Here is a 20,661-nt window from a genome sequence, read left to right on the forward strand (position 1 = left end):
GTGTGTGTGTGTGTGTGTGGTGGGTGGGAGGCTGATTGTCTCTACTGTGCCTCTGAGTCAAGAGCATACGTCAGGAAAAACAGATAGCACCTCATCATCTGCGTCAGTCTGTCCTAGGAAACCATGGCGACACAATAAAAAGGCAGTGAATGAAAGGGTGAGAGAGGAGGGAACAATGGAGGGGGCAGCAACAATGAACACACACCGATGAACCTCGCTTTGATGCATTTAATTGACTCTCATATACATATTTGGAAAACAAGAGTGCATCAAATTCAAGGATAGTCTCTGTGGAAATATGATACACCAAACACATTCTTAAAAGTAAAGCTTCCAAAAGGGGAGTTTCACAGCAATTCTGTAAAATAACCATTTTGGGTTCACCTTTCAGTGAACCTTTTCTTTTCCACTCTAAAGAACTCTTTGTGTTTAAGGTTCTGCACTGACCCACCGATGCAAGAACCTTTATATTTAGGAGTGTAAGCAAATCATACTTAACTTCTGAAAACCCAAACAACTCCAAAAGGACGAAACATAAAGGAATATAGTTTATTATGAAGCATTTCTATGGTTTTCATGCACTGACATAACTGACATAATGAAAAGCAATTAGAAAGAGAGTACTGTAGGAATCAATCCTCTACTTGACCGTAGAACTCTACGATGGCTTAAAAGATATAGTTGCGATTCATAAACAGATTCTTTCAGTAAAACACAGTCTTCACTATAAGTGAATACAAAGTGGCACTTGGTAAAATTGCCTTTGTTACTTTAAGTACTTTTTCCCAAAGTGAAAGTCCAATATGAATAGGATGCATGTTCATGGGACTTCATGATATTGAAATATAAACATAAATAAATCTTTTTTTAACACATTTCGATTTAACTCTACCACATTATCCCAGAAAAATAGCTTTGTAAAAGATGACAATATGCCATACTTCATCGATTAAGTCACAGACTTATGTTAAAACATGTGATCACTGGTTCCATCTGTAAGAAAAGACAGAGAAAGAGGGCACAGTTTAGAAACGGAAATTTGAGGGACTTCGAATGTCAAAAAAATCACAAAAAACGTCATTGTTTCTCACCTTGGTAGAAGATCTGTTCGCCTTGATGAGGGAGTTGATACAACTCATCTTGTTGCCTCTCGGCAGGAGTCATCGGGGCGGCTGCCCCAAACACAGGTTCCATGGTGACCAGCTCCTCTAGGAGGGACTGGGCACACTGCAGAGCAGGGGTGAGGGCAGGAAGGGCTGGATCAGTCGTGGACCCGGAGGAGGACATCGTCTTCACGTCCTCTTCGGGTCTCTCTGCTTCCTGCGGCCTACACCCGGCAATGCAATTATGGTGCGTCGACTGGACGCTACGGAGGTGGTGTACACCGTTCAAAGTCGCAGCCTCCTCCTGCGCGTGGACAGGGGAGCTGCGGCTCGTAGGGGAGTGCTGAGCGTAGGACGGCGCTGATGAGTAAGGTGAGGGAGGTACGGGGGAGGTGGATGGCAGATTTGGAAGAGGGATGCCATCTATTGCTTTCTCCTCAAACATAAAGACATCAATGTGAGCCAGTGAGGAGTTTGGGCCCTCAAACGATGCGTGATGAGGGGGAGCCGATGCGCTTTGTGGGTGGCTGTGACAAAAACCTTCAGCTAAAGTGCTAATATACTGAGCCAATAGTGAGATCTCCATTCTCTCTCTTTCTGTATCCTCTTCCCGAGGGAAGAAGCTCAAACAGGGCTTTTTGGTGGGCGAGGCCTCTGGGGTTAAAAGGCCTTCGGGGGGAGCATGGAACGGGAAATGGGGGACGTCTACGTACAGAGGTCCCCTGATCTCTGGCAGCGCCATGAGAACGCATTCATCACTGCCTGGGCTGTCTGGAGTAGGAGGCAGCGTTTCATAAAGGCGTTTGCGGCAGGGTTGAGCGGGACCAACGCTGGCGGAGAGGGGCGCTGAGGTTATAGGCTGCCTCATTTTACCTGCTTTGTTATGCTCTGATTTAAAGGTCTCATCACCAAACATGAAAGCTCCCCCTCCAAGTCTTGGGGTGTAAGGGGGCGTGCAAATATACTCCTCTGAGCTTTGGTGCTTAGGAGGAGCTTTGAATGGAGGAAGGGGTGAAGGGGCGACATGGGATTGGGGGACTGTAGAAAGACATGGGATGTTGATGTTGCTGAGGTGTTCAGGGGATACAGAGACAGTCGTGGCTGATCTCCACATCTGGTGACCGCCATGCGGTTGTAGGTGGCTCTCTTCCTCTTGAGAAAAGCCCTGAAGGGGGTCGAGTGCCATGCTGGATGGGGCAGAGGTACTTGGGAGCTCTTCTGAGGAGCTCCTTCCAGAAGTGGTGAAGCTGAAGTCGAAGGACTGGGAGGACAGGCCGCTGCTGCTGGGCGTGAAGACCTGGTCTGGGCTGGACAGAGGGTCAGAGCTCTGCCGAGCCTCCTGGTACAGGAGAGCCAGCTGGTTCTGCTCTGAGTACAACTGCTGACGCACTGACCAGGCTTCAGACTCACTGAGGGAAGAGTAGAGAAAATGACAGATTGTTATGATTATTCATAGTATGCTATTATTTAATGAATTTGGCTTATCGTACATTTTCATATAAATGTTTAATATTAAATATTTAGTAGAATTACCATTACAACATTAAATAGTTTTAATATATGTAACATATCATAATTAGAAGAAAATTATTAAAATGTATAAAAACATACAACATTATAATTATTACAATTACTTGATGATAATATTTACTACAATTATAAACATAATAGTTTTTTAATTTAATACTATATTAAACTTAAAAGTCTTTATACCTTATGACATAGTTGTGGCTGTTGATGGGATATTCTCCAGTCTCCAGCTGAAGAACAATGTAAAGCCAGACCCATGTGTGGTCTGCTGCCTCTACCTGGACCACCATCTCCACTTGCTTCTCTCCACCCTCATGTACTGAAAAAGGACACAACAGCCAATTGATAAACCACATTTACTAGACCAGCTTTTTTATTTATGGTATAAACTTCTAAATAAATGAATAAGTTAAGTACTCACACAGGGCGCAGTGTTGTGCAGAGGCGTGAGAGAGATCTCGAGGATGAATCAGACTGTACCATGAACGAGAGCGCAGAGTCTCTATGTCATAGCCAAGGTACACGCTTACACTGTCAGAGAAAGAAATACAACTGCATCATTTACTCACTCTCAAATGCATATTTGTTATATACCGACAGGGACATCCGCAGCGCTCATACCGTACCTGTCCTGAGCAGCATGGATCCTCATGTCCCGGTGGTGCTGAGACTGGAAACAGGAAAGGAGGAAAGACTGCTCAGCAGGAGGGGTTGGGAGAGGATTCCTAACTGAAGAAACCTGTGGGATGCTGGCCTCCAGTGGGGAGCAAAAACACACCCACACTGGATTAGATGTCCAGTAGGAGGATGTGTGGCATGGGGGTGGCAGACAGCGTGCCCGAACCAACGCCAGTTTGTTCCCTGATCCTTGCCTCCTTACAAACTTGGATGTGCTGAAACGGCAGCGAAAGAGGCGGTCTGGAAAAAAAGAGTTGCAAAAAGAGTGTTTATCACTGTGTGTCAAGAGTGTCATTATTATTTTACAAATGAAATTCATTCCAACTTCTTTATCTTTATTCGGAAAGTGTCGAAACCAACAGTGTAAATTACCTGTGTCAGTTGTGGTGATTGGCACAAGGTTGCCCCTCATGAGGAAGTGGTCAGCTGGGTCTATAATGTCATACACGCTGTCACTCTGAGCCACCAGATCCACCTGAATGAAGCAGAAAATGTTCAACACGGACCTAACAAATTGTTATAATGATTTAAAAATTGACATTGATATTCCTTACCATGGAATGGCCGAGGTGCTCTGCCACATTGTCCGATAGATACAGGAGTTTTCCTTCACTTGTCAGCACTAGGAGAAAGCCTGGTAGTGTGTGCAGCAGATCCGAGAGTTCTGGCAAAGACAGGGCGCTTCCACTCATGTCCTGACCTGCTGCCATTGATAAAGACAAAGCAAAGTTTTAAAACATAAAGACATATGATCTAAACGTAAAGATCTATAATATGTCCAAAAGCTATCTAATGCAACATCCACACAAATAGCTCAACATCAGCACCACAGACAGAGACCAGCTACTTTCAGAACTCTGGACAGGGACAGAGATTCCTCAGATATCGCCTACACTTCAGATCTGCTCTAAATTCGTTTTAAAGGGGTTTTACAGTTTGATGCAATATAGCCTGAAAACTAATGTAACATCAAAAACTTTATCTCCCCCCCGCCTAAGTTTTTAAGTGAACCCTACCTTGAGAGAAAAACACGGACTTTCTTGTGTAAATGCAGGCTAGGGACATGATGTGAAGATAGGAAAGACGAGCTTTGTCGGCATCGGAGATGGGCAGAAGATCTTTCAAGTTGCGAATTTCTGCGTTGATTTGATCCCTCCGAGCCTTTGACGCTCCTTTAGTGGACCGGTACATTTTCTCGAGTCCAAAGAATCGTTGGAATGGACGAATATTTTGAGTGAAAACTGCATGCAGTTTTAGCTACTCAGCCATCATTCAGGGCAGACGCCACTTCTAAGTTTTTGGATAATAAACCAACCTACTCAGTAATTGAGAAAACCATGTTTTTCTTTGCCCATTTATCCTCTATCTTCTCTTAAGTTTTACTGTTGGTGTGCTATGGATCTCTGTCTCTGGCTTCTAATGGAAATATTGCCTCCAGATCCCTTATATAGCGCGCCTGAAGAAATGATGGGAGGGGGCGTGCATAAATGGATCTGAATGTGATCTCCAAGTATCTCTGCATATTGCTGCTGTAATGGTGACGTAGGATAAATATGGGATCCCTTTCAACGCACAGAGCCAGATTTGGACAAATCTAAACGGAGGCAGCCGTCCCAACTCTTCACCCTGGTGCGCGCTCAGAGCAGGTGCAGCTGCTGTAAGAGAATGTTGCTGCCTAGTACGGGATTATAGGAAAATAAAAAAAATCTAAATTTTTTATTTGTTGTAATATATTAAAATTTTATATATAGCCTATGTGTTTGGGTATATATATCCAGTATGGCTATAGTAGGCTAAGGGCTAGAGTGTTTAATTCAAAGTGTAATAAGTTTATTATAACAAATTGTTTTTTAGCACCAGTGATGTAACCTGGGGTCATCGGGTGTCTCGGGTCATTCAACATACACCCTCGCCCAGGTGACCCAGCCAGGGATGAAAAGTAGCTTTGTGGTATCACCGGTGTGATCACCTTTTGACCCACAGCCATCTAGATGCCTTCTCAGCGGAATCTGTGATGTTCCTGACGGATTTTTTGTCTTGTGTAGTCCTCTGAATCCCAGGAGCATGACCCTAAAGAGTGACTGGCCAGTAAACCATACATTTAATTAGGCTATACAACTGTCATAAGATATGACATCTTATGACAGTTGTATAGCCTAATTAAATGTATTTTTATAAATAACAATATATCATTAATAATTGTTATTAACAAAGAAAAAAATATTGTATACTAGGAGTTTTAAAACACTTGTGATAATTTTACATTTGAAAATTCAATATTCAATAACAAAACAGGAGAGAGAGAGAGAGAGAGAGAGAGAGAGAGAGAGAGAGAGAGAGAGAGAGAGAGAGAGAGAGAGAGAGAGAGAGAGAGATTTTTTGTCTGGTTTTATAGTTCTTCATGTTCATATTTATTTTAAAACCAAAATCAAGGTCCTCTCTCTTTTACTTTAAAGAAAAGCAATAATCTGTTGCTGAGCAACTCTCCTTTTAAAATATCTGATTAGGACAAGTTAAGGATGATGATGGTCATCTGAAGTTCAAGCTCTATTAAAGTAATATCATAGCCTAATAAGTAAGACGTGGCTCGTGTGCTATGTTATGATTCATACACTTGTAAACAATATATTGTGATAAAGTGGGATCTTATCTGCTGAGCTCTCTGTGGTAAAATTGGTGTATTTGTACTATTTTCATTCTGCTTTGATCATTCAGCTCAGCTGTGACATCATGGCCTATCTAATTGATTCGTTTTAGGCTATATTTTTAGTCTCCCCCCCCCCCCCCCCCCCTCAGTTTTCCATTTGGCTGTAATTAAGAGCATGTGTGTACATTTTAGTTACATAGGAAAGTGCATGCACGCATTGTGTGTGTATTCAAAAAAGTTTGAAACACTGTAGCTACAGCTCATGTTCTCGCCTACACATCTCCCTCCTCCCTCTCACTCATACCGTTGATGAAGCCTGTTCAAACTGCAACCTTGTAACTGTGCTGGCTTTTTTCTTTTTCCTTAGTCGCTCGGGCTATTTTTAACACCACAAGCAACAGTTTCAAACAGCTTTTTCAGTTTTCTACTTCTAAATATATATTGCTCAAGGACAGACTGATTCTTAAATGTTCGGTGGATTTCTAGAACTTTTAAAGAATGCATGTTATAGGACTTCTTAACTTTAAATATTTAAGCCTGGGTCGTTCTATCTAAACCCTGGGTAAACGGAATCCTGGGTTATCTTGCTTTACGTTTCACACTGTTCAAAATTTACCCGGGGTTAACAATTAATCCTGGGTAAACTGACGTTTCACACTGTAGCCTACATTCCTAAACCATGGGTTAACGTTTTTATTTGCATATTCGTATTGACGGTATTGTCGACTGTTATATCGTAGCTTATCGATTTTTGAATGGACATTTTGTACTATAAACGTAGGACTAAGAATGAAACGGTGTTTTTAACCCAAATTGTTGCTGCTTCTATCAGCATTTGACTTTTTTCCTCTCAAACCACGAATTTACTGTTCAATGCGCTAGTGCACAGTGTTTCCGTGAATGTCCGAAGCACGTATAGCCTACGTGATTGGTTGTCTGTTGCTACGTGTAATATTCACAGATTGTTTCACACTGTACAAGTTTGGCACTGCAATGTGAGTGAACACCGCAAAATGATTCCATAACCCTGGGTAAAAAGTGATGCTACCGCTTATAAATTGAGAGTGTGAAACATTACTTTAGGGTTAAGTGCAGTAAAAGCCCTAAAAATGAATATTGTGGTGCAAAGATGGCTGCTTAGTATCTTTCCAAACCATCACCTCCAGAGGTTTTCTTCTTCTTCTTTTTTTCTTTTTTCCTGGGGTTAAATAAGCCTGAGTCACAGTTCCTGTTTGTAACTATTACAGCCATTATCTTTATCATACTGTCTTTTTCCTCTTTTGTTGCTTCCAACCTGTGCAATTATGGCTATTACTGATCAAATTACAAAATCTTTTAGCCTTTGAACTATAATGGACTTAAAGGGAGGCTTGGATGACAGGAACAAGGACTGACGCGACAACGAGTTGGACAGCCACAGCATTGGACATAGTTCATATGCTATCAATATTGATGAAAAGTTTTGCTGGATGATGTGGACCTGGCCCTTGGGAGAGAGAGATGGAGATGCCACCCTAACCTCTGAGCTCCCACTGGAATTTTTGTTTATTACGTGGGTGGCACGGCCATCTGCTGAAATCAGAAAGACGGGGGATGGGATTTCTTGGAGAAAATATGTAATGCTTATAATCTGTTCACTTGTACAGCAAGCTAAAAAAAAATATTTGCAATGAACTATGGTCATTTTCGAAGAATCGAAAGAACAGTTGAATAATTATCTTGCTTTCCAGGAAATTCAGCTCAGATGGCTCACGTTGCTTATTCCACCACGTTCACAAAACTTTTATTATCCTAATTTGGACTCTGTGGTCACAAAATTTAGTGGCATTGTATTTAATCAACTTTAGTGGCCACAGTGTCACCCTTATGATCAAAATGTAATTTTGGTCCAAAAAATTATTTTACTTGTATCCATGTCTTTTCCAACACATATTCTCATATTCTTTCAACACTTTTTGTTCTTCTTTTGTTTACCGTTTTATACTAGAAGCTGATACTTGACCATCTCTGTATCTCTGCACCCATGGCAACTGAGCTGCAGTATCTTAGTAACAAAATCTGCGCATTGCAAGAGATGCGAAATGATGGTTCTTCTCAAGCACACCAATTTGATCCCAACATGAAAAAGTCATAACATTTAACCTATCCCATTAATTTTAAATAAAGTAAAATTATTAATGTACTAAAACTAAAAGGGAAATGCTGTTCCTATGTTCAAAAGGTTGCACTGTGTACTCCGATAACATTATACATTTTGGGGTTGCGACAAGCTTCTTTATCCACTTTTTGTCTCACCTTGACATTGCTATCACACTTTTAAAGCATATTAAATCACTTGGAAGGTCACGTTGTCTGATTCTTTCTGGTTTGAAGAGCTGGTTTTATTTTACCCTGTCATCTTCTTGAAAATCTGATTTGTGTGGGATGTAAATGTTCAAATTACCAAAGGAGAGAGAGAGGGAGAGAGAGAGAAAGGTATAATTCAAATTTCACAACAATTAATCGTGTACATCTGTTGTTTCAGTCATTCATGGCTATCAGAGAACAATATGTTTTAATGGCCTGATTGTGACGTGCATTTGAGGGGGTGGACAAAAAAATGACTCTCCTTATAACCCAGTGTAACATTACCCTCGTAAGCCACAAAAATAGCCAATTTTCAGATGCATGTGAAAATAACTAACCTTGTTTATTTTTAGAGAAAATGCAGTTATTTATAGACTGGCATATGAAAATTTGTTTACTTTTAAACAGATGTAACAAATTAATTTAAAGGCACAAGGTTAATACCCTCCTGATGCTGGATATCCGAAGGTTTGTGGTACATTCAAAGAGACAATTTAATTAAATAAAACAAAAACAAAGAATGTAAAATATCAGCATCATCATCTCATATGATTGTCAGTGTACTGAGCTACTCCTATCACACCTACATCCATCTGCTGCACTACCCACAAGCCCTCTGTGCCAACACTGACCATCAATGAGCTCATCATTTCCCTGCTGGAGCTACACTAGGCTAAATTCACACTTATCATTTGACAATACACTACATGCCGTTATAATTAACACACATATCCTTTCACACACAGTAATAAATCAGAAACTGACTCAAATAGAACTTCCTACTCATTTTGCCATTGTTCCAAAACAAGTGCGAGATGACCAGTCCATTGATGAAATTATGTTAATGAATGGCCTGCAACAACACATCCCCTTTTTGGTACACTCTAATTATATATTATTTAAAGGTATCCGTTTTCATGAAGTCATTCTGTTACTTTGCATCAATTAAATTCTTCAGCTGTTTTGTCTTTTTGTCTTTGATGTACAGTACAGTAAATTTGATCCGAAACTTTAAATCTTGCAGCAAATGCATAGTATTTTCAGAATTAAAATAATAGGTGCAACAGTTTAAAAGCAGCTTAGATCTAAATTAGCCTATAACATATGTGACATTTATTTTAGGATACAAATTTGGGAACTTTGCCCCTAAAATGTGGCTGTAATAAGGGTTCTTTCAGCTAATAGCAAAAAGGTAAAACTCACCATGTGTTCACCAGTGTTACACTGTCACCATGTGGAGACACCTGAGTAATACATTTCATTTACCTTCAACTTTCTCAATCAAGAGAAACTTACCGGATTATTAGCACGTACAATTTTTCTTTTTGATATTTTTTCAGCCTAGAAAGGATAATAAAAAAACAAGATATGAAAAGAGGATTAAGAAATACTTTTTTTATTATCGTTTTTTCCCCTCTACTTTTTATTTTAACAATGTAATTATGCAAAAATAGAATAAATCAATTAAAAAAACATTGATTTGTATCATTAAACAGTCAAACAGAAGTGAATTCAATACAATGCAACAATATACTTAAGAATGGTTTCACAAATGATCACAGAGAACTGGATTTGTCTTTAGATTGTTAGTGTTTTCTGACAATACAGCATTACACTAGATTTTACATTATAAAGGCATTTTATTATATAAAACATTTAATTATAAAGGCTCTTTGAAATGTGTGTTGAATGTAGGATAGATAATACAATGTAGGGCTTTTGTTAGTAAAACTGGTAATAAGAGAAGATATCTTTGAAATATTGTGTGTGTGTGTGTGTGTGTGTGTGTGTGTGTGTGTGTGTGTGTGTGTGCTTGTATGTATGCTGCATGTATGTGTGAGAATGAGTCCATGGTGACAAAGTGAGAGGGAGGAATGTTCAGATGCTTTAACACTTCCCAGAATAGGCCCGCAGTCCCCGGCACAAAAAAAGACGATTTCACATTATTAGCTGGTGATTTCTGGAATTGTGTTCCCAATTTTTAAGAGATGAAAGCAGAAATAGACTGAAATCGTCTGTCATTCAGTGTTTTTTCTCTGTTTATCCCTCTATTTCACTCTCCTTAGAAAGCGTGAGGCCCAACATAAACAGAGAGACGAAGAACAGAGCTGGTCTGGTAGTTCATGAGAGGACTGACAGACACCATCTCCAAATCAAGAACATACTCCTTCGGTCCAGTCACTGCTCGGGCCAAAACCAACATGGCACCGATATTGTTTATTTGCTGCGAACAAGAGATGACAAAAAATGAAAAGTCTGAGACCATACTAAATTTGTAATTTTGAAATAAACTTACACTTTTAGAATTTTTAAAGCTTAAAACTAAGAAAAACGATGAAACACTAAGACAAAATATTTACAATTCTGCACTATTTTAGTTCACTAATCAATATAAACAAAATATGTAAAAACTATCACATATTAATATAATACAAATCATATTATTATAAAATACACTATCCTGCAAAAGATAGGTGCCAGTAATATATATATAAATTAAGCAAGTACGCATAAAAAATGCTGTTCTACTGAGCTTTTTTTAAATAAAATAATCATATGTTCATATATCATATAAAATAATTATAAGATCGATAATGCACAAAATTGTCTACACAGTTTCCACAAAAATATCAAGCAGCATGACTGTTTTCAATAGCGATGATAATAAGACTAAAATCAGCATATTAGAATGATTTCAGAAGGACCATGTGACAGCTTTGCAACACAAATTATACTGACTCCAAACTTTTAAACAGCAGTGCAATATAATAAAAAATAATGCAAAATTGAGCTATTTACCAGTCTGTACTAAATCACACATTATGCAACTTAAGTTATGAAACTGATGTCTAAAGGGCATTGCGTCTCTGACTAACCCGTATGTAGAATTCTCCATTTTCGTCTCCAGAACGAATACGGAAGGAGTTGTTGGCTCCAGGATAGACGCTGGTGGCCTGGATCTGGAAGATGTCTGAGGGAACTGAGCGTTCAGAGGTGATGCTCATGTATCGATGCACAATGGAGAAAGGCATATCACGACACTCTGGCTTCACCACTGGACATATACAACGGCTGGACAGAGAGAAAGTGAAAAAATGAAAAGTAAACATGGGGAAGGGTGTTAAAAGTACCAAAACATACCTCTGATTCAATTATAAGTTGTCTTTTTTTTTTTTTTAAATGTCTTACTTCTCTGAGACCTGTACGTAGGGGTCCTGGCAGTAGTTGGAGTCCACACACTGATGCCCACCGTGGATGTTCACACAGACCTGTCTCTCCCCACACAGATGAGTGCCTGTCTCACACTCATTCACATCTACACACAGAATTATTATGACAAGCTGAAACCAAGGGTAATGTAAGACCTGTAAGGTATAAGGAGGAACATGCGTGTTAAAAATAAATTTTGTTTAAAGGGAAAGTTCACTTTAAAATGAAAATTCTGTCATCCTTTACTCACCCTCAAGTTGTTTCAAGCCTGTATGAATTCTTCAGCTGAACACAAGGGAAGATATTTTGAAGAATGTCAGTAACCTAACAGTTAACTGGAGCCATTGACTTCCATAGTAGGAAAAACAAAAATACTATGGAAGTCAATGGCTCCAGTTAACTGTTAGGTTACTGACATTCTTCAAAATATCTTCCCTTGTGTTCAGCTGAAGAAAGAAACTCATACAGGCTTGAAACAACTTGAGGGTGAGTAAAGGATGACAGAATTTTCATTTTAAAGTGAACTATCCCTTTAAAGGACAACTCTGGGGAATTTTTATGTTTATCTTGATCCTTATATCTTTGTGAGTACAGTCTATAGAAAAAACCACGAAGCGGATTGGTGCTTGTAACACGGAGTTGTTACAGTTAATGCCCAGAGCCCCCACTCAACTAAAACGGCAGCTTTGGGGGCATAAACGTAAAGGGTGTCTTTGTGCCTCTTAACAGACACTAAATGCAATTAAAATGTCTGTTCAACATGAACGAGATGCGTTTAGCCACTTAAGTTTACATTACCTCCACAGTGGTTGCACCCCTCTTTTATCACAAAATGTCATTCTTCTTCAAACGGCTTCGCGGTGTTGTGTCTGTGTGAGTTAGTCAAGTGTTCGCTGCAAATTTTCACAATTCGGAAAGGCACAAACGTGAACCATTTCTTCTTCACTTGTGAGCCAGATCTGATCCTCACTCTAGTAATGTCCAGTTTACAAACAAATCGTTCTTTTTAACCGGTTCTTTTTAGTGATCCGGTCGAACCAGTTCACCAAATCGGACTGAATCGTTCTAAACGGTTCGCGTCTCAAATCAGCGCTGATCACACAAGTTACTTTAGTTACTCACTTTCTGACATGAGTGACAGTCCCTCCGAATAGATATAAACTAATGTCTTGAAGTATGTGTTGTAACTCCAATCGTTCACTGAACTGAGACATGTTTTGCTGAGAGAACCGATGAACTCCCGAGCCGCTGATACTGAGCATGCGCCAGTAACTGAAAGGGGCAGCGGTCCTCGGATCAGCAGTACAGAATCGAAAATCGTTTCTCTCTGACACGTTTAATACTGAGAACCGACGAGCTGATGAGCAGAGCCTCTTCATACACACGATTTTCTTCCCAACTGGATTTTTCCAGCTACAACGGAGTTCCCACGGGACTTCAGCGTGAGACACAGCTAGCCGCCTAAAACAGGTGAATTTAAACAATGGCTAAGTGGCTAAACGCATCTCGTTGTCATGTAAGGGCCCTGTTCATGTTGAACAGACATTTCAATTGCATTTAGTGTCTGTTAAGAGGCACAAAGACACCCTTTACGTTTATGCCCCCAAAGCTGCCGTTTTAGCTGAGTGGGGGCTCTGGGCATTAACTGTAACAGCTCCGTGTTACAAGCACCAATCCGGTTTGTTCGTTTTTTTATAGACTGTACTGACAAAGGTATAACGATCAAGATAAACTTAAAAATTTGCCGGAGTTGTCCTTTAAGTCCTCTTTAAATATGGGGTACATTTACCCTGGCAGAGTCGTGTTCCAAGTAGCTCATAACCGTCTGGACAAACACAGGAAAATCTTCCAGGCTCATTCATACACTGAAACTGGCAAAGGTAACTGGAATAGCTGCACTCGTCAATATCTGGGAGAAGAGAAAGAAAACCAGTCGCATTCAATCTATCATCAATTGGTCAAAAACTATTAAGCTAGCGTCTTGTGCACTAACCATTGCATGAGTATCCATCAGGTCCCAGGTCATAGCCCTGATCACAGCGACACAGGAATGTACCATAACTGTTGTAACACCTTTGCTGACAAGGTGCTCCCATCTCACACTCATTTACATCTGGCAACCAAAAACAGAGATGTTAAAAGCTTGCGTGCTTTCTGAATAGAGAGCATTAAAAGGATAGTTTGCCTATATATATATATATATATATATATATATATATATATATATATATATATATATATATATATATATAAGATTCTGCAATGTTCTGGGAAGGTTAGTTTAGGATTATAAAAATAAAAGATAAAATAAATTATATTATATTATATTATATTATATTATATTATATATCTCTCTATGCTGTGTGTGTGCATATATATATATATATATATATATATATATATATATATATATATATATATATATATATATATATATATATATATATATATATATATATATATATATATATATAGTTGACATAATAATGTTAGGGAACAGGTTTCCTCACTTTTTAAAAGTAATACATTTCTTACGTAATTGACTTGACAATTACACTTTAATGACCGATTCTCAGAGAACTGACATCAAACATGGCCTTTTCCTTATACAGATCTATCATATAGTGCTATAAATCGCATGAATCATTGTTTCTTGCTCATTTATGGAGCCCAGATGCCCATTAATTTGTAAAACATCTGGCTCTATGGAGGACAGAAGTTTCAAACAGCGAGAGAATTAAGTAAAATATTCTGGTTAAAAAGGCATTTAGACTAACCTGTCAAAATAATGTTTTTTTTGTGTTTTTTTTAGATGTACAGTATCTGGTTTAAGGACTTACCAACACATGATCGGTTGTTTCCTGCCAGCTGGAATCCAGGCTCACATTCACATGAGAAAGATCCTGGTACGTTAACGCAGCGATGCTGACAGTACCTGTACCTGCACTCGTCAATATCTACAGAAGAGAGGAGGAGACACTGAAGACTCACTATAGAATAGAGGCCTAATCCTACCCAAATTAAACCGACCATGATGATTCTTGACTGCAGATTACTATAAATCTTAAACTTTTTCAGTTTCTCTCTGTTAAAATGCCAATTGATGATACAGACATATTTAAAAGACAGACGTTAAGACAGATCATATCTTCTCTCACCTACACATTCTATGCCAATCTTGCTGTAGCCATCAGGGCACTGACAGGTGTAGGTGCCCACGGTGTTCATGCACTGCTGGCTGGGCTGGCAGTCATGCATGTCCAATTCACACTCATCAATGTCTGTCCCACACACACACACACACACACACACACACACACACACACACGCTCCTCTGAATGATTAAGAGCTTAGTACTGATACATTCACATATTCAATATAAAACCATATGAATAGGATTTCCCACATCTGCCCTTAAATAACTCACCCACACATGTTTCTCCTTGGGCCCTGTAGCCTACGGGACAGGGGTTGAAGGCCTCGTTACTCTCCACAGGCACACTGGGCTCTGATTGGCTGGAGGGCTCAGGTGCGGTGACCACATATGCAGAGCGAGGAAGGCACAGGTAACCACCATAGTGATTGAAGCATTTCATCTCTCCCTGACATGCCTCCTGAATAGTATCACACTCGTTTATGTCTAAGTAAAATAGAGAACAGAATTTAGGTTTCTCACCAGGTGACAAGTTATTTGTCAAGTTTTTTTGATATTTTTATTTATTTTTTATGATTATATTTTATTAAATGCTAGACATGTAAAACAAATATATGCTTATGCAGCGGTTACATTAAAAAAATATATATTTTAGTAAAACTACGCCAGATTGTGTACAGACCTCACACACAGGAAGTGATCGCACACTCAAGGCCGCTGGACATTAGGGGTGTCTAAATTAATAGTTTCATCGATGCATCGCGATGCAGTCGAGGACGATTCTTTATCGGTTCAGTAATAGACCATAACCGATTATACTGTACTGATTATTTTCTGACGTTATTTGTCACGTATGTGCATTGCCGCGATAGCGTACAATGGCAGAGGGATATGAGACGCAAGCGTGAGTAATTAAAATGCTCCAGCTACTTTAAAAGTCGACATCTGGATACATTTTAGCTTTAATCAACAACGCCAAACTCTGTTCGGACCAATCACATCGAGTATAGAGATGGTAGGTGGAGCTAACATAATGATGACCGAGTTGCAATTGCGTGCTTCTAGTAAACACAGAAAAAGGCAAACGGCAGTCTTTTGAATCAGCTTTGACCGCGACTCTGGAAGACTTGGAGTTAAGCTTTTCTCTGAGAAAAGAACAAAGAACGGCACTGAAGACATTCTTAAGAAGGGAAGATGTGTTCAGGGTTTTTCCGACCGGATGCGGTGAAATTTTAATCTTTCAACTAGCTCTGGTTGGTTGTAGGGTTATCCAATTGCGTGGATGCCGTGCAGAGGGAGTTTGAAAGACAAATGTTTATACTGCCCCTCGGATTGAGCCCTGTCAATGGTGAGTTTCAAGACCAAACATCTTGATGTAGGCCTGGCTTGTCAGGCTAATACTCCGCTGCTTATGTCTGTCTTGCCTATCGTTTCGTGTCTTAAGACATTAATTACCCCTTTTCCACCAAGGCAGTACTGGTGTTGGTTCGGAGCTAGGGCCTAATTTCAAATTGGTTCTTTGTCTTTCCACACCCAAAGCACCAAAATATTAAGTATATTAAGTAGCACCAAAATATTGCTGGGCTAGAAGTAAGCACTTGCTTCAGTGGCTGGGGGCAGGGACCAACAAGACGAACACAAACTTATGACCGCCATTTTTTTAAAAATAATAGCTAATCAAGCTAATAGCTGCTCGATTGTAATCTCTGTCTATACAAATTACGGCGAGCTGTACGAATGCACTGGATTTATGTTGTTTTGATGCAGATGTAGAATCGTAAAGCCATGAGCATCACTAGTAACGCAACATTCACCATTGTTGATGGAAGGCTTGTTCGAAACGCATCGGTGTGCAGACCGATCCCTGTATGACATCAAAGTACAGCGAGATCATACAACTCCATATTGTTTTGAATCGCTCATGCGGTATTTTGATATTATACGCAGATCAGTCCGCGCTGTGCCGATGCATCTTGAACAAGCATGGAGTGTTTGTGTTTCCCGCTACCGAGCTAGCATTGCTGAGAAGGATGAGACGTATACAGTGACGCAAGACCTGGCTCTTTGGTGGCTCTCTAGCCTGTGGAAAGCCAAACCGGTTCTTAAAGGCTCGTCAGTTGAACCAACTTAGAACTGGCACTAGCACTGGCTCTGAACTAGCACCTGGCGTTGTCATGAGCCACAGGGTTTAATTTGGATTTGTCTTTGCATGTTGTTTTCACTCTCATAGATTTTGTTACCATTCACATGCAATTTACGACTGACAGACTGCAACGGTTGGAGTTAAAAATCTTCATTTGTGCTCTACTGAAGAAACTCATGTACTGAAGTCACCTTTATCTTGGATGACCTGGGGGTAAGCAGATAAAAATCAAATGTTCATTTTTGGGTGAACTATCCCCTCTTTTTGAGTCAACCCTGTTAGGATACGTTGTGTCTGGCATATTAAGGTATAGGATCGAAAGTATTTTAACATAAAAAAACATTACATAATTTACATAAATTTCACCGTTTAGCAGTGCATTTACATAAAGCAGGATTGTAGACCAATGTGATTTTGAAGTGGGCAGGGCCACCCTGCAGTTCTCTTTTTTTGATCGCCTGCGCTTTATCTCATCGCGTCTGCTCTGGACATAGTGCGTTTAAACATTCAAAGATGCAGCCAGACCCAGACGCAGGGGCAAGACAGACTGATTGTGCCTGTGACATTTAACCAACAAGATAATTAGAAGAGAAATGCATCACTTTCTCATCTCTCTCTCTCTCTTTCTCTGGCACATGACCTTCCACCCACCTCGACAGAGTTGAGTCTGCACGTCCCACTCATAGCCATCTGTACACTCCTGGCAGAGAAGACACACTTTATTATGCGTTATCTTTAATCATTAGCAGTCTCACTCAAACACTTTTATTGACAGGAACATGACTTCTAATGCAAACCGATGTCTGATAGCATACAATACCACACTATATATGGGGAGTTGTGTAGGAAGGCAGATAGAAATGTACATGTTCAAGCATGAAGAGGACGGTAGAAGGAACATGGGGAAATTGTCAAATTACTTACTGTGTAAGAGTCACGCTCAACAGGAGACTGACAGATTGTAGCAGGAAGAACAAGCAGACCCACACAAAGTAGCACATATGTGGCCTTCATAGTTACAGGGTACAGGACACTCACACCGCCACACTCACAGCTGGATGAATGAACAAATGTACAGATATCGTTAAGGGACACTCTCACTCCAAAGAGAGAGAACAGACGTGCAAAGAGGTCTGTTCGTCTCCTCTGGGATTATAAGGAGGGGGCAGACAGACAGGTGGGGTAAACCCTTGTAAAAACAAAGGTAATTGCAAATAAAGGTGTTAACAGGAAGAGAACAAACACATTTGGAAGTAGTGAAAGTGCCCTGTTGAAAAGGCCAGCATTGGTGATCACCTACATATGTTTTGTTTTGGATACTGGTATCACCATTAGGACTGTTAACTAGCTTTACAACATACACTTACAGTACAATAAAAACACAACAAAATTACTAAAACTAACAAAAAATGTAAGGAAACCAAAAAATACACAAATTATAATAGCATCTCAACTAAAATAACACGGATCTAGGTATATGTTTATTTATAAATACATGATCATATACTACTTTTTTCATGCTTTTATGATGCATTCATTGTTAATTTATACAACTTGAAATATTAAATGTATTAGCATGTGTAGAAATTTGCATTCATTTAATTAATAAACATTGTTAGACCAGCATAAACATTCATAAAAAAAATTGTTTATTATCTCTGAGATTAGGATACATCAATATGATAATAACTGTTGAACAAATATCAGTCCATTGCATATGTGATATTGTTATAAATGCGAGTTTGTGATTTTGATCTTGCTAACTAGGCAGTTCTTGCAACAAGACAAGTTGGTGCATATAACTAGATATTGCATGACAGACTTTCCATTCCTCACATTCAACGATGTGGAGATAGTTATTCATACCATCATCTCATCCTGACTACTGTACACAAAAAGATTGAAACCGGTTTTAATATAATATCTAATCACAGAATCAACCTATAAACATTAATGCCCGCAAAACTAATTAATGATTTAAATCAGGTAGAAAACAACTGCAACATCCAAAATGCTGCTGATAGGACAGTATCTCACCTGTTCTGGCCTCTCTAAACTTGTTACACTACAGTAAAGAATTTATTATATGGATTTATTATTTGTTTTTATAGCTACCATCTTATCTGACTTCATTCCTGGACTCTCAAATCATCTGTCAAACTACTTCTACCTACACTCACGTTTCAAGATTAAAGATGATCTTTATCTTTGGTTGCTTCATTATTATCTTATACCATCCTGTGCTCTATAATAAATAAACTGAATTGACTTTCCATTGATTTCTAGGGACTTGCTTTACTGTTTGTTCTGGAACAGTGGAGTTGGCCTGTCTAAGAGGCAGTAACATGGCTAATGTCTGAACTCAGCGCAGGATATGACTACATAGGCAATTCCATGCAGTCAGCTCCGTCCAAAAACAAGCCACCAGCCTTGTCTGTAATCCTCAACTTTAACTGTTTCAATTCAAACTAAAATTTTCTGTCACATCTGGAAAAGCACTGATTAATTTCCTGTCACTCATTGCATTATAAAAAATGTCACCGTAGTACAAGTTGCAAGGAAACAATGAGCTTTTAAAGCTACACTGTGTGACATTTTCCCCCATCTAGCAGTGTAAACGTATATGACCATCCAGTGTATAATAGTTTCTGTTCCTCTCAATTCTGATTTCGTTTTAACTCCTACGGTGGCCGATTTAGTCCAAGATTAACATGGCAATCCCCCTCTTCACATTCGACACCGTGCCATCGAGTGTTAACGCGAAAGGCGAAGCTTGAATTTATGGTTATGTCCCTCTTTGGCTAATGTACTTTCAAGATGGCGGGGCAACATGGTGACTAGCATTCGAACCCCTCACCCGTGTGTATTTTCAATGGCATATTATAAACTTACGAGAATACTTTATACCTTGAAAGAATTAAATATACATTAATGAGCACATATATTTTTGAAAGAACTAAGTGTTTTTAGCTAAGAATAAACTAAAAAAGTTACACAGTGTAGCTTTAAGTACTGGTATATTCTCATGATTACTTTTTTGATGTCTTTCTCTCAATGTATGCTTGAATAATCATACTTAAGATTACTTCTATACTCAACTTTAAACATTGCAAATGCACAGGAGTCAAAAACAAATGGTTTGAAACTCACTTCACTTGATCTGTCCAGCAGAAATCGTGGCGTTCTTCTCTCTCTGTGCCTATGGATTTCACTCTCTCTTAGGATTTAGTGACTCTTTTTGACCACAGACAGGACCCGGGCCGTGACAGCTGTGGCGATAGGCTGTGATTACGAATGTGAGGAAAGGTGCAATGCTATTGAAAGGAACTTGGGACAGCCCACTTCTTCCCCTCCACCCACTCCAGTACGTCCCCTGCATCTCTGCCACCCTTCACCTTCCTGTCTTGTTTTTCCTCCAGCCCCCAAGGATTCGAATTCCTGGTTTCCAGACCAAATCACAAATCTATTGTTTTGTCCGCTTGCACAAAAAAAATCCACCTGGGATTTATTAGGGAAATCCTGAGCAATTCATAGGCCTTAATTACTTCCCATTTTTAATACAGTTTGCCTTGTTAACTTTCATCCTGATCAAGCTCGCTTGTGTCCGACACTGCTGGATATTTACTGGGGGATGTCAAAAAGGAATGCAGACACAAATTAACAGGGCAAATAAAAGGAGGCGAGTCAACACACTACCCGGTGCCAGAAACATCATGCATCTTCATTACACAAAGAATTAAGAACCATTAAGACAATGGCTTTGATGGAAACAACAGAGGTAGCCTACTTTCAGAAACAGCAGGAGTGCCAGGAAAAGTTCCCATGAGGACTTTTCTGCAGAAATCCAGAG

General features: G+C 39.5%; 2 protein-coding genes across 4 annotated transcripts; both read right to left on the reverse strand.

Annotated features, from left to right (window-relative positions):
- Positions 1–208: 208 nt before the first annotated feature.
- npas4b (neuronal PAS domain protein 4b) lies at positions 209–4,721 on the reverse strand. 2 transcript variants are annotated; one of them, XM_067423202.1, is made up of 8 exons: positions 4,328–4,721; positions 3,866–4,011; positions 3,684–3,786; positions 3,260–3,551; positions 3,055–3,164; positions 2,817–2,952; positions 1,092–2,512; positions 209–993 (listed from the first exon to the last, which is right to left on the reverse strand). In XM_067423202.1, the coding sequence occupies exons 1-8, from the start codon at positions 4,500–4,502 to the stop codon at positions 968–970; spliced, it is 2,409 nt and encodes an 802-aa protein (XP_067279303.1). In that variant the 5' UTR covers positions 4,503–4,721; the 3' UTR covers positions 209–967. The 2 variants fall into 2 exon arrangements, with proteins under 2 accessions (XP_067279303.1, XP_067279302.1); XM_067423201.1 differs by having other exon boundaries at positions 3,866–4,014.
- A 4,963-nt stretch (positions 4,722–9,684) lies between these two features.
- LOC137047112 (EGF-containing fibulin-like extracellular matrix protein 2) lies at positions 9,685–20,158 on the reverse strand. 2 transcript variants are annotated; one of them, XM_067424672.1, is made up of 11 exons: positions 19,962–20,158; positions 17,736–17,865; positions 17,463–17,511; positions 14,942–15,154; positions 14,673–14,795; positions 14,355–14,471; positions 13,508–13,627; positions 13,304–13,423; positions 11,494–11,620; positions 11,181–11,376; positions 9,685–10,528 (listed from the first exon to the last, which is right to left on the reverse strand). In XM_067424672.1, exons 2-11 carry the CDS (start codon positions 17,823–17,825, stop codon positions 10,367–10,369), a joined length of 1,317 nt encoding a protein of 438 aa, XP_067280773.1. In that variant the 5' UTR covers positions 17,826–17,865; positions 19,962–20,158; the 3' UTR covers positions 9,685–10,366. The 2 variants fall into 2 exon arrangements, with proteins under 2 accessions (XP_067280773.1, XP_067280774.1); XM_067424673.1 differs by lacking the exons at positions 17,736–17,865; positions 19,962–20,158 and having other exon boundaries at positions 14,942–17,368; positions 17,463–17,479.
- Positions 20,159–20,661: the final 503 nt, after the last annotated feature.

The sequence above is a fragment of the Pseudorasbora parva genome, chromosome 18 (assembly GCF_024679245.1).
Source record: "Pseudorasbora parva isolate DD20220531a chromosome 18, ASM2467924v1, whole genome shotgun sequence".
NCBI classification, from domain to species: Eukaryota; Metazoa; Chordata; class Actinopteri; order Cypriniformes; family Gobionidae; genus Pseudorasbora; species Pseudorasbora parva.

Bases quoted from the DNA above. Each gene is read 5' to 3' on its own strand.
- npas4b (XM_067423201.1), bottom strand. From the start codon at position 4,502: ATGTACCGGTCCACTAAAGGAGCGTCAAAGGCTCGGAGGGATCAAATC. The intron at 3,552-3,683 runs GTAATTTACACT...CTTTTTTTCCAG, and splicing joins AATCACCACAACTGACACAG to ACCGCCTCTTTCGCTGCCGT. The intron at 2,513-2,816 runs GTATAAAGACTT...CTCTTCCCTCAG, and splicing joins AGCCACAACTATGTCATAAG to TGAGTCTGAAGCCTGGTCAG.
- LOC137047112 (XM_067424672.1), bottom strand. From the start codon at position 17,825: ATGAAGGCCACATATGTGCTACTTTGTGTGGGTCTGCTTGTTCTTCCT. The intron at 15,155-17,462 runs GTGGGTGGAAGG...TATTTTACTTAG, and splicing joins GCAGACTCAACTCTGTCGAG to ACATAAACGAGTGTGATACT. The intron at 13,424-13,507 runs GTTAGTGCACAA...CTCTTCTCCCAG, and splicing joins TGATGGATACTCATGCAATG to ATATTGACGAGTGCAGCTAT.